Genomic DNA, 15,119 nt, shown 5'->3' with positions numbered 1-15,119 from the left:
TATAAATATAAGGTTCAGCATATTCAATTGCTGCAAGGCACTAGTTTTTTTTTGTTTGGAGAACATTAAACAGATAGCTGTCCACTCTTTGTTTGGAACATATATTATTTCTGTATGGCCACGCCGCTTATCTTACCAACAATTTTTAAACAAACGTCTATAAATATCTACAGTTTTATAAAAGATTTTCAGTATATAACTTTCGATAAAATACCTAATATTTTAAGGACATAAAAATTGAAACAGAAAGCGTTTCTAACAAAATAATAAGAAATATTTCTTGCGGTAACGTTAATCAACGCGTTTATAACTAAAATTAGAATTCTTTATATAGAGTATATCAAGCATAAAAAACAAAAATAGACTTTACACGATCTAGAATGTATATATGGAAGTTCAATAAAGAAAGTATAAATACTTTAAAATAAATGTACCAAGTAAGCTTTAACTTCTCAAAATCTGTAAATTGCATATAGTCTTTATATATTTTGCAAATGTATAATCACGTATTACTTTAACTTTAAAATAAAATTGAGTATAATATAAACAGAAAGACAGAATTCAATAGGAATTTACCTAATTACTATGGCATGGACATACTTTTAACAACATACAAACACACATTCATGTTCCCTAATGTGAAATGACTGGCAAATTATTTACACAGTCTTAAGTAACTAATAATATATAAAATTATACATGCAAATAAAATCTACTAGTAACTAACTATATAAAATGTTTATAACTTCATTTGCAATGTGTAAGACTTATTAAACATGATAAAAAGGATCTGTCTGAATGATTAAAATCTCATTGAATTTTAACTGAGCGAAGCTGATCACAAGTAAGTTGCAAGTAAGATGCAATGCAATGTAAAATCAACAGGTTTCCATGATGTAAGTGTAACTAGCTTTCGCTTCACTCTCTTTGGCCACACACAAATTGTGTGCCTTACATTTATCATGATGATTCACGATTTCAAGTCTAAAATTACCATTTCCTGCGGCGAATGAAGTGCGTATTTCGGGAATTGAATCACTCCACTTTCTACAATATTTACAAAACATAAGATTTGACCGTTCATCGTACTGTAACCAAGAGTACATGTCTAACCAACCAACTCTGAATCTACCAGTCTTTCTACTTTGAGGAACAGAACGTTGCGAGATATTACATAAAGTTGACTGGATAACTGACATTCCTTGTTGTTGATTCACTATAATTGACCTATGTGCATTGATATCATTTTGAGAATTTTTCACATTCATGCATTCTGGCAGTGAATCGAATAGTGGGTTTGATGCTATGCCATTGTTTTTGTGTGAATACGATTTCAGTGGTAGGGACTGATTTTGTGAAGATTTGTGAGAATTTCCATAATATTCAGATGGAGCCCCTGACACATTGACAGACAGAGAACCTCCAGCCATGATAGTGTTTTCACGAGAAACTTGTATCACAATGGAATCTGGTTGACTGTGGGTCATATTCTGTAAATCCATAGTTTCGTCACTCTTCCCATCTCCCTGAACTTCCCACTCCACACTAGTCTGTCAACAGAGAAGGAAAGGATATGTGTTTAATCAACACATCTTTCATTTTTCCTTTTAGCATATAAGAAGCCAATCTCTTTTTAATTTATTTAAACATCCCTTCCTTCCCATATCTGTTTTGACTGAGTAGTTGTAGGATAATACTAGAAAATCGTTAATCACTGGGAACAGTAACGAAACTTTATATTTTGGATATGTCTTTGTTGACAATTATGATTTCATGTACAAATGTCTCTTTCTTCAGCAAACTATATGTACAAGTAAATTACTAAGCATTAGAATGAAAAGAAAACAACATGCTGAAACGAAAACTTAGTATAATACAAAAAATCATTCAGGGTAAATTGTACACTATATGTAACTACATTGAACTACAAAAAAGGAGTTGAAAAATCATTTAGACACGTAGAAAATAAATATTACTGATTACAATACAGGTACGTAACTACAGATTACTTTTTACTACAAAGTATATACATGCTAATTATACAACTGACATGCAAAATGTAATGTTTATGCTATCTGATAATGTACATGAAAAATCACTCACCGGTAGCGAGATGTTGTCATGGAAATCTGGTAAATGATGATCTAATTCTTGCTTGATAGAAGGCTGCGGCTGTGACACGGGAGACATAGGTCGACCACCATCTTCTACTTCGCCTCCCAAGGTATTATTTAACTTTGGAATCACAGGAGGGCTTGATTTGTAACTACATTGCGAAGATGCCTGCAAACAGAAACCCAAAATTTGTGCGTTTCAGAGACACTGTAACTGTCTGTGATCATATTTTTCATAAAAATACTTCAAACAAATGAGACTTTTACAAAATAAATTTCTATTTTCAGTGTAAACATAACAAACAAATTATTTCAATGAACTGCAGACTATGAGTAATTATCTATTCTCAATAAAAGTGGTGAAATTTCGGATATTGTTGTAATATGCAGAACTAAGGAAAGAAGCATAAAAATATAATCCCGACTTTTAAACTACGATAACGCGGCGCTTGATTCATGTATCAGGATGGAAATTAGCTTCTGCATTATATTTCAAGGTCATTGGGTATATAGATATTTGGAAAGCTGTGCAATCATATACGTGTATGTAATATATTGATAACGCAAAGTACGATCATTATCTCCGAATTTTGAGCACTGTTCGTCAGAAAAGTTTGAATGCGCACACATGTGACTATATACGTATACGCGTACACGCATGCACGAACGCACGCGCGCGAGCACGCGGGAACATATGTTTTGAAAACGGTTGACGGAAAACAATATACACATTTTAAATCAGCTTTGGAGATTACGTTCGCAAATGTACTGTTTGCACCATGAAAAACATATAACTTTTAATGTAATCTACGTTAACAAATGGCAGAAAAAGCTCAAACAAATCAAAACGGAGTTTCTTTTGAATATTCTCTGTGCAAAAGATTGTAAAATATATTTAGCTATTTTAAGTTAGATCCCTAGCTTCTCCTATCATTACTTACTTGGCAAATGTCAAGAAAATATGAGAAATGCTTGCCAACAGTGATTTACTCCAAAACAGAATTCTCTCTATTATAATACAGATTTTAAGAAATTTCTTTACATTGGAAAACTCTTAGAAGCTTTAATGCAATTTAAAAAGAGAAGCTTTGTTATATAGTTAATTGTAAGCACTTTATAGATCTGACTCCAAAAAATTTGAGGACTTAAAGCTACTCCAAATGATTTCCTTGATTAGCAAATTATTTATTTTATTTTCTCTTGATACTTTTACTTAGTTTCCCCAGAATAATAAACATTATAAGCAGCAAAAATTGAAAATGGAGTAAAATTATGCAACGCAGTAACAGAAAATAAGTAAAATCATATATACATGCACAAGCTAAGATCATTGGAGTTTACATACCTGAGAATCAGACATGAACCGTTCACTGGGTGGACCACTAAGGGAAACATCGTAGCTGCCTGAAGCCTTTCTTTTCCTCTTTTCTGAAGGAGGCTGAAGGCTAGGCGAATCGGTATGCCTAACACCAGTTTGCGCTTCTGGCTCTGGCGACGGGCTTTTCTCCTCTGTCTTGTTATTTACACTATTATCAGTGAGACCTCTAATCTGTAACGCCTCTGCTGTTTTAAGGAACATCGGTAGAAGATGCTGACTAACGTTAACTTCTCCCTTATACATAAAGTGCAGCAACGCCTTCATTTCCGTGTCATTGACATCCTTCAGGAATATGATTGGATGGGGATGGGTATTCTGTAGGAAAATGCTCTCGAAATACGGACTGCATGCAGAGAGTATCGTCTGGTGTGCCTTGAATGTCTCCCCAACACACGCCAGGGTTACGTCGCAGAGTGCCTCTCTGGCAAGCAACGAGCTGAGAACGTCTGTGAGGTTGGCTGGATGATTGTTCCACCGTAGACAATACTGTTGGTCCATCTTGTCTATCTCCAATCCCGACCCTACAACCAAACTAGCTGCCCTCAACTGTCCACAATAGAGACTATGATCACCCTGACTACAGAATGACTCCCTAACCCTTAAAACGTTAACTCACACGCCTTCTCCACGCACACTCTCCTATATCGGCCTGACGATATCTCCTCGGAGATTATATCGCAACTCTAGACCCACACAACTTCCTCCGTGCTTCTGCAAATGTGCCACATTGCAGTATAACTGTAAAACCCTTCAGGGTTCACGCGTCGCTACTATACGTGCCGAAAACATTTTTTCGCATAACCTCGGCGACCGACGAATCACCTCTGTACGCGATTCCTCCGTCGACAGGTGTGACGAAAACACGGAAAGGGTTCGAGTAATAATTGCGTCGCAGTACGTGTCGGTCTCGGTGACGATAATATTCGATATTCGGAGATAATGTTTTCGGCAATGTCAATATTCGCGAGGCTTGGGCGCCATTGTCGGACGTGCTCGTCTAGCCACGAGCCTTCTCGCGAAAACTCGATTTGTTGATGCCCGATTTCTAACCGTTCAAACACGCTTCACACGCGGCTTTATTTACCCTAAACCCAGCGCCAGCTAACTAACGCACCGTGTACACTAACGACCCGCGTTTGTTTATCGTCGAGACGATTACTCACCTTTCGCAAACTTTTTGCCATTACAACGCCACCCGACCCTTAACGTCCACTGCCATACCAATCTGCCAATGCCTACGGCCTTATTTTTAAAATACTTTTGACCTTCGTGCATCTGCCGTGGGGAATGGCGCGAAGGGCGCTCGAATTCAAACGTTCCTAACTGCGCGTGGAGCTTCTTTCAATGGTTCTGATTGAACCAAATGTTTTCTATTAACCAAATTTCGCTCATTTCTTGCTGTTAGTGTTAGAAATAGAATTATAATACGGAATAGTATAGTGGAATTAGAAAATTAGTACTTTCGACGATTATTCGTCTCGCGGGACATGGAATACCTAACCTATCTTGCATATTTAGGTTTTCGAAATCGAATATAATGTTTTGGAGGAAGTTGGGATTAATCATATGCAATGATATGATTAATTAGAGAAATAGTATGCAGTAATGTGGACTAGAAATGAGAATTTTGGACAATTTATGGATACATAATCTATTTCAAATCGGGATTAAGTTATTTATAACATGGCGATTGTAAATCACGCCAAAGATTAATATTAAAGTAAATAAATAAATGATAAATTTAATTATCTTTAAAGATAAGCGCGGTTATCTCTTTTAATGACTCAAGACGATGATTTCGAAGGAACCTTACCCTGTTTAAGTAGGATTAACTGTTGATAACATTTCTATGGGTTGATACCGGAAGTAAGTACAAATAAATTAAGCGGCATAGTTTAGGGCCAAAGTCTGTCTAAGAATTTAAAACATTGTCTTAATGCTTCAACAAATTAAATATGTACAATATTCAGAAAGTATGGGTTCAAAGATAAGCAGCAAGTAGAATTTCAGTTCATTGAATGAGGTCCACATATTAATTATTTAATTTCTAATTTATTCCCATATAGCACAGAGGCGTCTTAAAAATATCTTAAAGACATCCAGTAAAGTCTTAAAAATATCCAAAAGACATCTTCGAGACATCCGAAGGTAGAAATCAGTATGTCTTTAAGAACTTAGGACGTCTTAAAAGACATTCATAGGACGTTTAAGGATGTCCAAATTATGCCTATAAGATATTCAAACAAAAAAAATAGACGCCTAAGACATACAAAAGCATAAATCTTTAAGACGTCCATATAGTGTGTCCTTAAGACATCTTAAGAACATAAATTTCGAAAGTTTTTAAGACGTATGCTGTCGGATGTTTTTAAGGCATCTAAATTATGTCTTAAGGCGCTCAGGCATAAAATGGACATAAAATAGTCGTCTTCAAGACGTCGTGTGCTATCTAGGTTCTATTATTACTTTGAATACGATTACCCGCATTATAAAGTAACTGCATTATACTTTCTAATTATAATAATTAATTTTATTCTAACCAGACTCAATTTTTGTAATTCGTAATCAGTAAGTTTTGTGCAGGACCAAAATTTATGCAAAGTTCCACTTCCTCATGCCTTAAAGCTTCTTCCCATAATTCCAAAATATCTCGCATACATTATCAAACACAGAAACAAAAGAAAATCATTAATCGTAAACTGTTACCCCGTTAAAATCATTATGGAAGCGTTCGAGGCAGCGCAACGCAAAAGCGAACTACCACGCTTTACCGCGAAAAGTTTCGAACTTGTCTATCGTCCGTTCCATCATTGCAGTGTATGGGGATGCATGTAAAATTCATGGATCCTTTAACAAGATGCGATGCGAAGGAAACTTTAAAATCCGTTATACGATCGACTTTGGGAAACAACAGAACTGCCTAGCCGAAAGATCGCCTCCACGCTTTGATCTCGGCCGTTTTAGCGATTTCGCGCCGAACAACTTCCGTTTCTTTTTCTCCCATCGGAGCAGCCGCTGCTCGCGTTAACGCCACAGACCAGAGAGAGGGGGAGGATTACATTTCGCGGAAAATCATCGAGTTCAAAAGGGGTCCGTTCGGCTTCATTTGGCCGCAATAAACGGTAATTCACGCAAATTGTGAGCCTTCTGATATTAATTTCGGCCGTCCGCGAGCCGTACGGTAATCGTGTTAACCATACGAAATCAATAGGTAACGGGAAAATTGGAAAATCTCCTTAATCGGTTTTCGAATATGGATTTACAAGCTTTGCCCGACCATTAACAGATTTAATCCGCGCTTTGATTGGCACTGCGCAAAATTACAATTCCCGCCGCTTGTCCTCCGCGGAGGATATGGGCGTGTTGGTAAATAGGAATTTCGGTGTATTAAACGGATAACGCAATGAGCATAATTGGATTTATCTCGGGCCCGTTTCTGAGGACACAAACTATTAGAGTGAGATAGTAACGCTACGATTAGACCCGACAATGTGGCAGTTTTCGACCCTCTGAAACTTTCTAGGTTACAAATTTTGTCAAGGGTTCGCGGCGACCAATGAAAAGTAACTAAAAATAGTGTTTGTTGGTCATAGATATATTTTTGGGAAAGAAGAAATATATTTTAGGAACTAGCTTTTTTTGCATTCCACTATAGCCTCGGATATAATTTTGGTAATTTTGTAACAAAATTAATTGGATTTATCTCGGGCCCATTTCTAAGGACACCGAATGTTAGATAGTGGCGCTACCAATACACGCGAAAATGGGACAGTTTCGACCCTGTGAAACTTTCTAGGTTACACACTTTTTCAAGACTTCGCGGTGATCAAGGAAATGTACGTGAAAATAGTGCTCCTTTGATATAAGGTAAGTGACAAATACATTTTTTGTAAAGAAGTAAGGCATTTTTAAGATTAGTTTCTTTTCTGTATTCTATTACAACCTCAAATTCGATTTTGGGTGTTTTGTATTAAAACTGATTGGATTTATCTCAGGCCTGTTTCTGAGAACGCGAAACTTCTTAAGTTGCTCATTTTTGTAAGGGTTCGCGGTAACCAACGAAATGTAATTAAAAATAGTGTTCCTTCAATATAAGGTAAGTGATAAATACATTTTTGCTAAGAAAAAATACATTTTAGAGACAAGCTTCTTTTTTGCATTCTACTATAACCTTAAATTCGATTCTAGAAGAGTTTGCATCGAAATTACGTAATTATATTTATCTCAGGCCCGTTTCTGAGAACATAAACTGTTAGATAGTGATGCTACCATTAGACACGATAATGCGACAGTTTTGGACCCTCTGAAACTTTTTAAGTTACACAGATTTTCCAGTTTTGCGGTGACCAACGAAATGTAAGTAAAAATAGTGTTCTTTTTAATTCTTATCGAATAAACTAGATAATAAATACATTTTTTGCAAAGAAGAAAGGTATTTCAGAGACTAGTTATTTTTTGCATTCGACTATAACCTCAAATCGGATTTGAAAAGATTTCGTATCGAGCCAAAGCTATAAAACTAGATCGTGCATCTTCTGCAAACGACCATATTTTCACAGTTATATAGATTGAACAACAAGCTACAACGAAGCGTTTGAAATGAAATAATTTCCTCCTGGAAAGCGACGTCTCTCGCATTTTTTCGCGACGGACGACGAGTGGTAAGTTGTGGTGGACGTTATGACCGCAACGAAAGCGTTCCGTTTAATAGGGGCGCGATTTATGCGAACGCGGGGATAAAGCGTATCGCAAATTACAATGAACTCGAAACGCTCCCGCGGAGAAATTTAGGAATGGTCAAATCTGCTCGCGTTCCTCCGCGCGTAACTTTATTTTCAGAAAAATTTGTCACGACGCCTTTTTTCCCTATCCACGCTCGTCCGCAGCGGAATTAGCCGAGAGCGCGTAACACCGTCGAAAAGAAAAACGAGTAATCGCGTCCGGGCGGAGTATCAGGTCGGATTTACTTGTCCCAGCGAGGAAATAATTACTAAAAGGGAGTTAAGAGTAGTTAGCTACGGACACGTTTCACCGAGACCTTTTAATCGCGACTACCCAGATTTTATCGCGTCAAGTGAGACGATCGTTAATGAAAAAAAAAAAAAAAACACGCGACGTTTCGCTGACACTGGCATCACCATTCCCGATCAAACGAACGGTTACGCAATTAATTGTGCGAACCGGTTCCTCGAGCGAGTCGCCACTTGAGGGGACTACTTCTTAATAACATCCTCGGGACTGGCGGCGACAAGCGCGTCCAAATACAAACGGTTTCGCCGAAAAGAGAAGAAGACAGTTATAAAAGCGCCCATATAACACAAAGACGTCTCAGAAACGTCTTAAAGACGTCCAGTAAGGTCCTAAACGTGTCCGAAAGACGTCTTTGAAACGTTCGAAGTTACAAATCTTGTCTCTAGGATGTCTTAAAAGACGTCTATTCAATAGATGACTTAAAGACGTCCAGATTACGTCTATAAGATGCTCAGACGAAGAATAGACGTCTTTAAAACGTCCATGTAGTGTGACTTAAAGACGTGCGCTGTCGAATGGTTTTAAGACGTCCAAATGATATAAGACGTCCAGGCATAAACTAGACATAAAATAGACGTCTTCAAGACGCCGTGTGCTACCTGGGCGTGGATCAAAGATCAACGCTGTAAGGACAGACACAGGATAAAAAGAAAGAAAGTGTGAGCTTATCTTTGCCCAAGGAACGGACCTGTAGATCCTCCGTGCAGCTGGGCTGCCGGCGAGTATCACCGTTATCTGCATAATTATCTCGCGGTGGCCTTGACTGGTCCACGAGGAAAACACGTCGAAGCAGGGACCGCGTATCGTGGCCCGATACGCCAGCATCTACAGGCGGCTACAGGAGTCGCTAGGCGACGTGGAAAATTGTTTCTCTGTCTTCCGTGCGGCTGGGAGAGATCTTCAGGGACGATCTTCGCGCGGTGCACACCGGAAGTGCAGCGGTGCCACGCAGTTCGCGCGAGCCTAGCCACCGCGCATGCCCGCGCGCTAGTTGCGCGCGCATCGATCGATCACCGACGAATTCGCGCGGGCGACTACGGCGCTTCGAATAATCGTAAAGTCCTCCTTTGTTTCGCCCGTAAGAAATGCATAATCTAGCCACGGTTCAGCGCGGATGCATAATTCAGCCTCGATCCTTCCGATCGGACGAAAATTCTCGCAGGATGCACGTGAAAGCGTGTGCATACTTGCGGACGTTGCGGAGGCGAGCAAAGGGTCCGTTTGACCGAGTCAAATTTAATGCGGAGGTAAGAAAGTTCGTATGAAATATGTTCTCGATAAAAGGCGCGCTGCTGCGCTCGGCCATGCATTTTCCCAGCGACAATGGCGACTTAGGAGGGGGAGAGCACGTTTGATCTTCAAACGCACCGGAAGTTCCTAGGGTGAACGGACCTCCACCGACGTGCTTACGCGTGTTTCGGGTTACGCAACAAACTTTTCTCCCTCTCAAGGAAAGCGTTACCCCGTGATCGAAAGGCTCGATTAATGGCATCGCCTTAGCGGCTGTGCCTTCCAAAGGTGAACCGCGGGAAAGAGACGACGGATTTCGCTTTTCTGTCCCGCTTCGGCGAGGCTCGTCCTCTATAGAGACGATCGAGCGTGAACGTGTGTTGTTTGGCGTCGATTTATGCTCGAACCTTCGCCCAACCCGTTTAATAGAAAGCCATCGTCTGGCAGCCAAAGCGACGGAGAATGAACGATAATGGTTCGGTGGTCTGAAACGCGAGCCATTCTCGTAGCTGCGATAACTTTTTCCTTTAATCTATGCGTAACTCGAAATACTCGGGCAACCTACAGGTAAATTATGAATCGCGACTCCCCTCGCCGTCGCGGTAGATTAAAAATTAATCCTGATATACCGTTATTGCAATATTTGTCCAACCGGCCTGGACAACGTAAGGAGTTATGGCGTATTCTATTTGCATAGGGAAGAGCACCAGGAAAATGTCGGGGAAATAATTCCATGGGAGATCTAGCGGAAGAATGGTCCATTTGAATTCCTTTCGATTTTCGTCGAAACAGAATTCGAAATTTTTTGCAAACTGGATATGTCACTTGCGGATATTCTCGTAGTTTCTCGTTTATTCGGGTGAATCCGGATAAACGAGTTTGGTTGAGAACACACAAGCTTGTGGATTTTATATTTCTGGTCCGAAGAAGGGAGGAAATTCTTGGTCCTTAGGAACGATAAAAGCTAGAGAATTAATTGGACGTTTAGTCTGGTATAAATCTCTTCCTACATTTGCTACTTTGGTCCACAGTAGGAAATATCGTTATCTAGAAATTTATTACTCTATTGTCGCTATTTTTGGTCTCTTAATTAAACTACCTTAACATTGAGCAATTGTCAGTCTTATTTGCAAAATTTTATATTTCAGAAATTCCTAGTTGAATCTTCTTCCATCCTTAAACCCCGTGGCTATACCTAATTCCTCATAAAAAAATACGTACATCTCACCCACGCGTTCCACCGCATCACAGCCGCAAATGGTCCCCGTAAATTATGGTGATCGTAAAGCTCTACTTGCTCCCAGAGTCTCTCGAAAATTGACAATCGCGTTACCGCGTGTTTTTGTCTGTGCCGAGGCAGTTTATGTTTCAATCGAACGCTAAGCCAATAAATGCAGTTTAGTTTACAGAGCACATTATTGAAATCCGTTAAGCTATACAGCGGAGCGATCGGTCGCGGAATTTAACGGTAAATTCTCTTTCCCGAATTCGCGCATTTCCCTGATCCGATCCTTATTCTTCTAGCCGATTATTGGTACAGAAAAACAGATAACCAATCAGGGCTATGCGTCTCGAGGGCGAGAAGTCGATGGAAGGATCACCAGCAGCCAAAGCGAATCCACACGCTCATCTCATCCGTCGTCTCTCCGCGCGTCTTATCCTGCCTAAACGAGATTGACAAGGTGGAGGTGCACGCATGCCTCTAGATCCCGCGATCGATGGGTCTGGTAGGCTATTCGCGGGCTATAGGATAGGCGCGGACGTGTCTCCCCTCTAAGTGGGCCGCGTGCAGCCGGGAAGACCAAGCGCGCAAACTGAACGCGTGGCGAAAGTGCCTGCGAGGGTTGTCGCGAAAGGATAATCTGAAAAGCGACGCGCCGATTCCGCGCGGTCGGGTTTGGCGCATCGTTACCTGGTTTACTGAAATTCCTGAACATGAAATCCTGTCGGCCTGCTGTAGCCGGCGACGCAGATCAGAGAAGGATCCGGTTCGATCCTCCCTCGGCGAGAATCTTCCGCGATGATCTTCCTCTGGCGATCCTCCCCGAAGCGGACTCCTCTTCTCTGGGTCCTCTCGCTCACGACGGAACTAGGGTCTGTGTCATGGACAGTACATTCGCGCACACGACAGAGTAAGAACCGCACTCGCAAAACGTTCACCGAGTCTCAGCTCGCCTGGTTCATGATCGGACGCGCGAGGGATTAGGAGACACAGATGTCCTTTTGAATCGGCGATCAATGACAGGATCGAATGTACCGTCGCACGATTATCTCGCGACGCGACGTCGATGGCGTCTGAACGCGAACGAGACTCCGCTAGGGAGGAACAACAAAGTGGCGTGTGTACCAAGTTGGCCGCGGAGCGTGACTGAGGCCAGGGGTGGCACCGAGAGAGAGAGAGGGTGGCGCGGATGCAGGTCGACGTGTACGCTGCACGGGCACATCCCCCCTAATGAATGCACCAGGCATGTGCGACGGATTTTATGTTCGCCGCCGCCGCCGCCGCCGCCGCCAGCACCCTTCTCTCCCCTGCTGCCTTCGCCACCACTACCACCAACCGAGAATCGGCCGCCACCCCCGTCGACCAACCTCCGCCACCTCGCCCCTTCCCTCCGCCACGTCTCTTGCCCGCCACCCTTCTTCCTTCTCCTCTCTGTCGTCCTCTTCCTCTTCCTCTTCCGTTTCACCCTTCCTCCTTCGCGCGTCCCTCTCCCTCTCGCTGCCTCCCTCTCGCTCCTCAGGCCTTCTTCTCTCGCTTTTTCCCTCCAACGAGTGAACAGCGGGTCACCACCCAACCGAGTCGCGTTCAAGCCCGTTTTCGCGCGCGATACTCGGTGTGTTGCACTCGCCGCAGCGCGAGCAGACGCGCGCCGGTCCCCGGGACACAGCGTGGGCGGTTTTGCCCCGTTTGCCAGAACCCTCCGCTCCTGGGGCTGTGCCCGGTTTTCGCCTCCTCCTGCGTGCCTGCGGACGTACCCTGCACCCGCGATTGGTACGCACAACTCACCCGCCCGTACGCGAATCCTCTCCTGCACCTGCCACGTCTCTCCCTCTCTATCCGCCTAGCGCTCTGTCCCTATTCTCGCGCCTGCCTCCCTTCCGAGTCGAGCCCGTCTATTTACCCCCATTCCGCTTGCGCGTATTCCGTTCATCTTCGTTCACAGCCGCCCGCCACTCGCTGGACCACTGTCCTATCTGTGTTCGAAGTTGACCACTGAGAACGTCGCCGAGGTTCGGCTGCGGTTTTCGTACCCGAGTTCCTCGCACGCTCGTGGCCGAAGGAAGCGCAGCCGATAATATCGTTCGATCCTCGGCCACCCCTTGCTCGGTAGCCCTCGGGATGTGGACGCTGCGAGGAGAGGAGCCATGTATACTGCTTCTAGGAAATATAGTGACTTAGGTGAGACCCGCTCGAGTGGCGTGCTGTGCGATACCATTGTGGGTGCAAGCCGCCGAATGTGTTCTCTGCTGCTGTCGAGGCCTGCTAAGGTTGCACCCAAGATACATGTTGACGGAGGGCATAGTAATTTTCGGTATAGGGTACGAGACCATATTAATGTGCCTCAACCTACTCTGTGGTTTCCATGTAAAATGTATGTAAATCACAGTAACAGGTTCAGGGGCAGTAATAGGGTCTCTTACCCTGTAGGGGATACGTCAATTCAATTAGTAGTTATGACCACTTCAGCTAATGATAGGCTACGTACGGAAGTGCATGTGAAATCAGGCAGCTCGATCTACTGTATACTGTAAATGGATACACATTTTTTCCAGATTCAACCTTACCAGATCTGTACAGTACTTGGTCAAGGATGTGTCTTATTTGGGTACAGTCACTTTTTTAGCCCCCTCAAAGTTCCAAAGCCCGCGTTTGGAAAGTACAACTCTAGGGTTAGGACATTATTATGGTAAGACGAAGGCAGATCGGATACTACGTTATAGGACACTTTGTGTTCCGATTTAAATCTCCTACGACCCTTTAAAATATCGAAAGCTATATTTGTTACACCCAGAGGCACTATATTCCTACATGGTCCACGTTTTGACCGCTACTGTGCTCTATAGTTAAAGTACTCGCTGGTGTCTACAACTCTACCGACCGTTTTCATCTTCGAAAAATGCGTCACAAACATGGTTGCCAGGAAATTTTTCATCGACGTAGGAAATTAGACTACGTCACCCTACCAAACACTACAATTCATTCAGTCTCTATCCTCTATTACATTACACATCGGTGACGTAGTGTAATTCTCTATGCCGATGAAGAATTTCTTGGCAACCATGACCGTCAGAGTTGCTACCAGAGTTGTTGTCTCTTTCGAACTGTCCTCTCCAGCCTTTCTGTACACGTGTGTCTGGTGTAAGTGTGCGTTGTAAGAACACTCTGTCCTAGATCAAGGTCCTCGGCAGCGAAGGCGGCACAGGAGGAGTAACTAACTACTAATAGCCCGTGGCTTGTGTCTGGCGTTGCTCTAATGTTAACGTAGGGCGATGGAGGCGTTGAAGCCTCGTTAGCGTTCGATTCACCGTTAAACGCGCACCACCACCAACCCCCTCTTATAAAACAATGCAGTCTGCTCTTGAATATCGATTTTAAATCGCGGCGAGTTAACGTGCATCGCGCACGGCCTTACGTGCCGCCTCTGATAAGGTTCGGTTGCAGTCTCGGGCCAGCATTAAAGGCTGTTACAACGCGGGGGTGGCAGGTCTCGTTGCCATTGGCCAACACTGTACGACAGGGCAGTAATCTTTTCGGGTCATTCTATTCCCAAAAGGAGACCAGTATATTCGTAGAAAAGTGTGACGGGGATGAAATTTAACAGGAGGCATTAGCTCGACGGGATTCCGTGACCGGAAAAGGGAATCTTCATATTACCTATCTCCATTTTGGGGAACCAAACCGTGTATCCGTTTTACTTTGTATTCAGGCTAGGTCGACCGAAACTTAAATTTCTTTCACCTACGTAATACCTATGCATGACTACGCTACATAATGCACGATGTGTATTAACTTCCAGATTACATCAGCGAGCTCCGATTGCTGTGCTCAGGGTCCAACAATCCGCGCAATTAATCGCATTAAGAATGGATACAGCCGCCCATTTACATCGAAGCCGCGGCCACGTTCCCGTCCGACTGCCTGAATTGCGAAGACACTGCACTTTATACGATTGAAAGGATCGTATTGTGAATTCCCTTAAAAACGGGGGTCGTGGCTCTAAAGATTCAAATAAAGCATTTACTTCGCTGCAGAGGGGATTGTTCCTCTACCGAATCCTTAGCCGAGACCGCGGACGACGTTGGATGTCTTATTTAAAATACATTCTTGGTGGACTCGTTAACTGGCCGTATTACAACGCCAGTTC

At 42.8% G+C, this 15,119-nt stretch overlaps 1 protein-coding gene across 7 annotated transcripts in view; it reads right to left on the bottom strand.

Moving 5' to 3' along the window:
* Positions 1-9,347, bottom strand: part of LOC143181821 (uncharacterized) — a 52,028-nt gene extending 42,681 nt beyond the window's left edge. For 4 of the 7 annotated variants that reach the window (XM_076382468.1, XM_076382465.1, XM_076382464.1 and 1 more), the window contains exons 1-3: positions 9,212-9,347; positions 3,460-4,013; positions 2,104-2,283 (exon numbers count right to left, since the gene is read on the bottom strand). In XM_076382468.1, the coding sequence (XP_076238583.1) occupies positions 2,104-2,283; positions 3,460-3,990 (711 nt within the window). In that variant the 5' untranslated portion in view covers positions 3,991-4,013; positions 9,212-9,347. Of the gene's footprint in view, positions 1-732; positions 1,551-2,103; positions 2,284-3,459; positions 4,014-4,655; positions 4,722-9,211 lie in introns of those variants that run through there. The other 3 variants (XM_076382470.1, XM_076382469.1, XM_076382463.1) reach the window with 2 other exon arrangements.
* Positions 9,348-15,119: the final 5,772 nt, after the last annotated feature.

Source organism: Calliopsis andreniformis, chromosome 7 (genome assembly GCF_051401765.1).
Source record: "Calliopsis andreniformis isolate RMS-2024a chromosome 7, iyCalAndr_principal, whole genome shotgun sequence".
Lineage (NCBI taxonomy): Eukaryota > Metazoa > Arthropoda > Insecta > Hymenoptera > Andrenidae > Calliopsis > Calliopsis andreniformis.
Note: the sequence above shows the minus strand (reverse complement) of the source record. Positions and strands in the feature narration are given on the sequence as shown.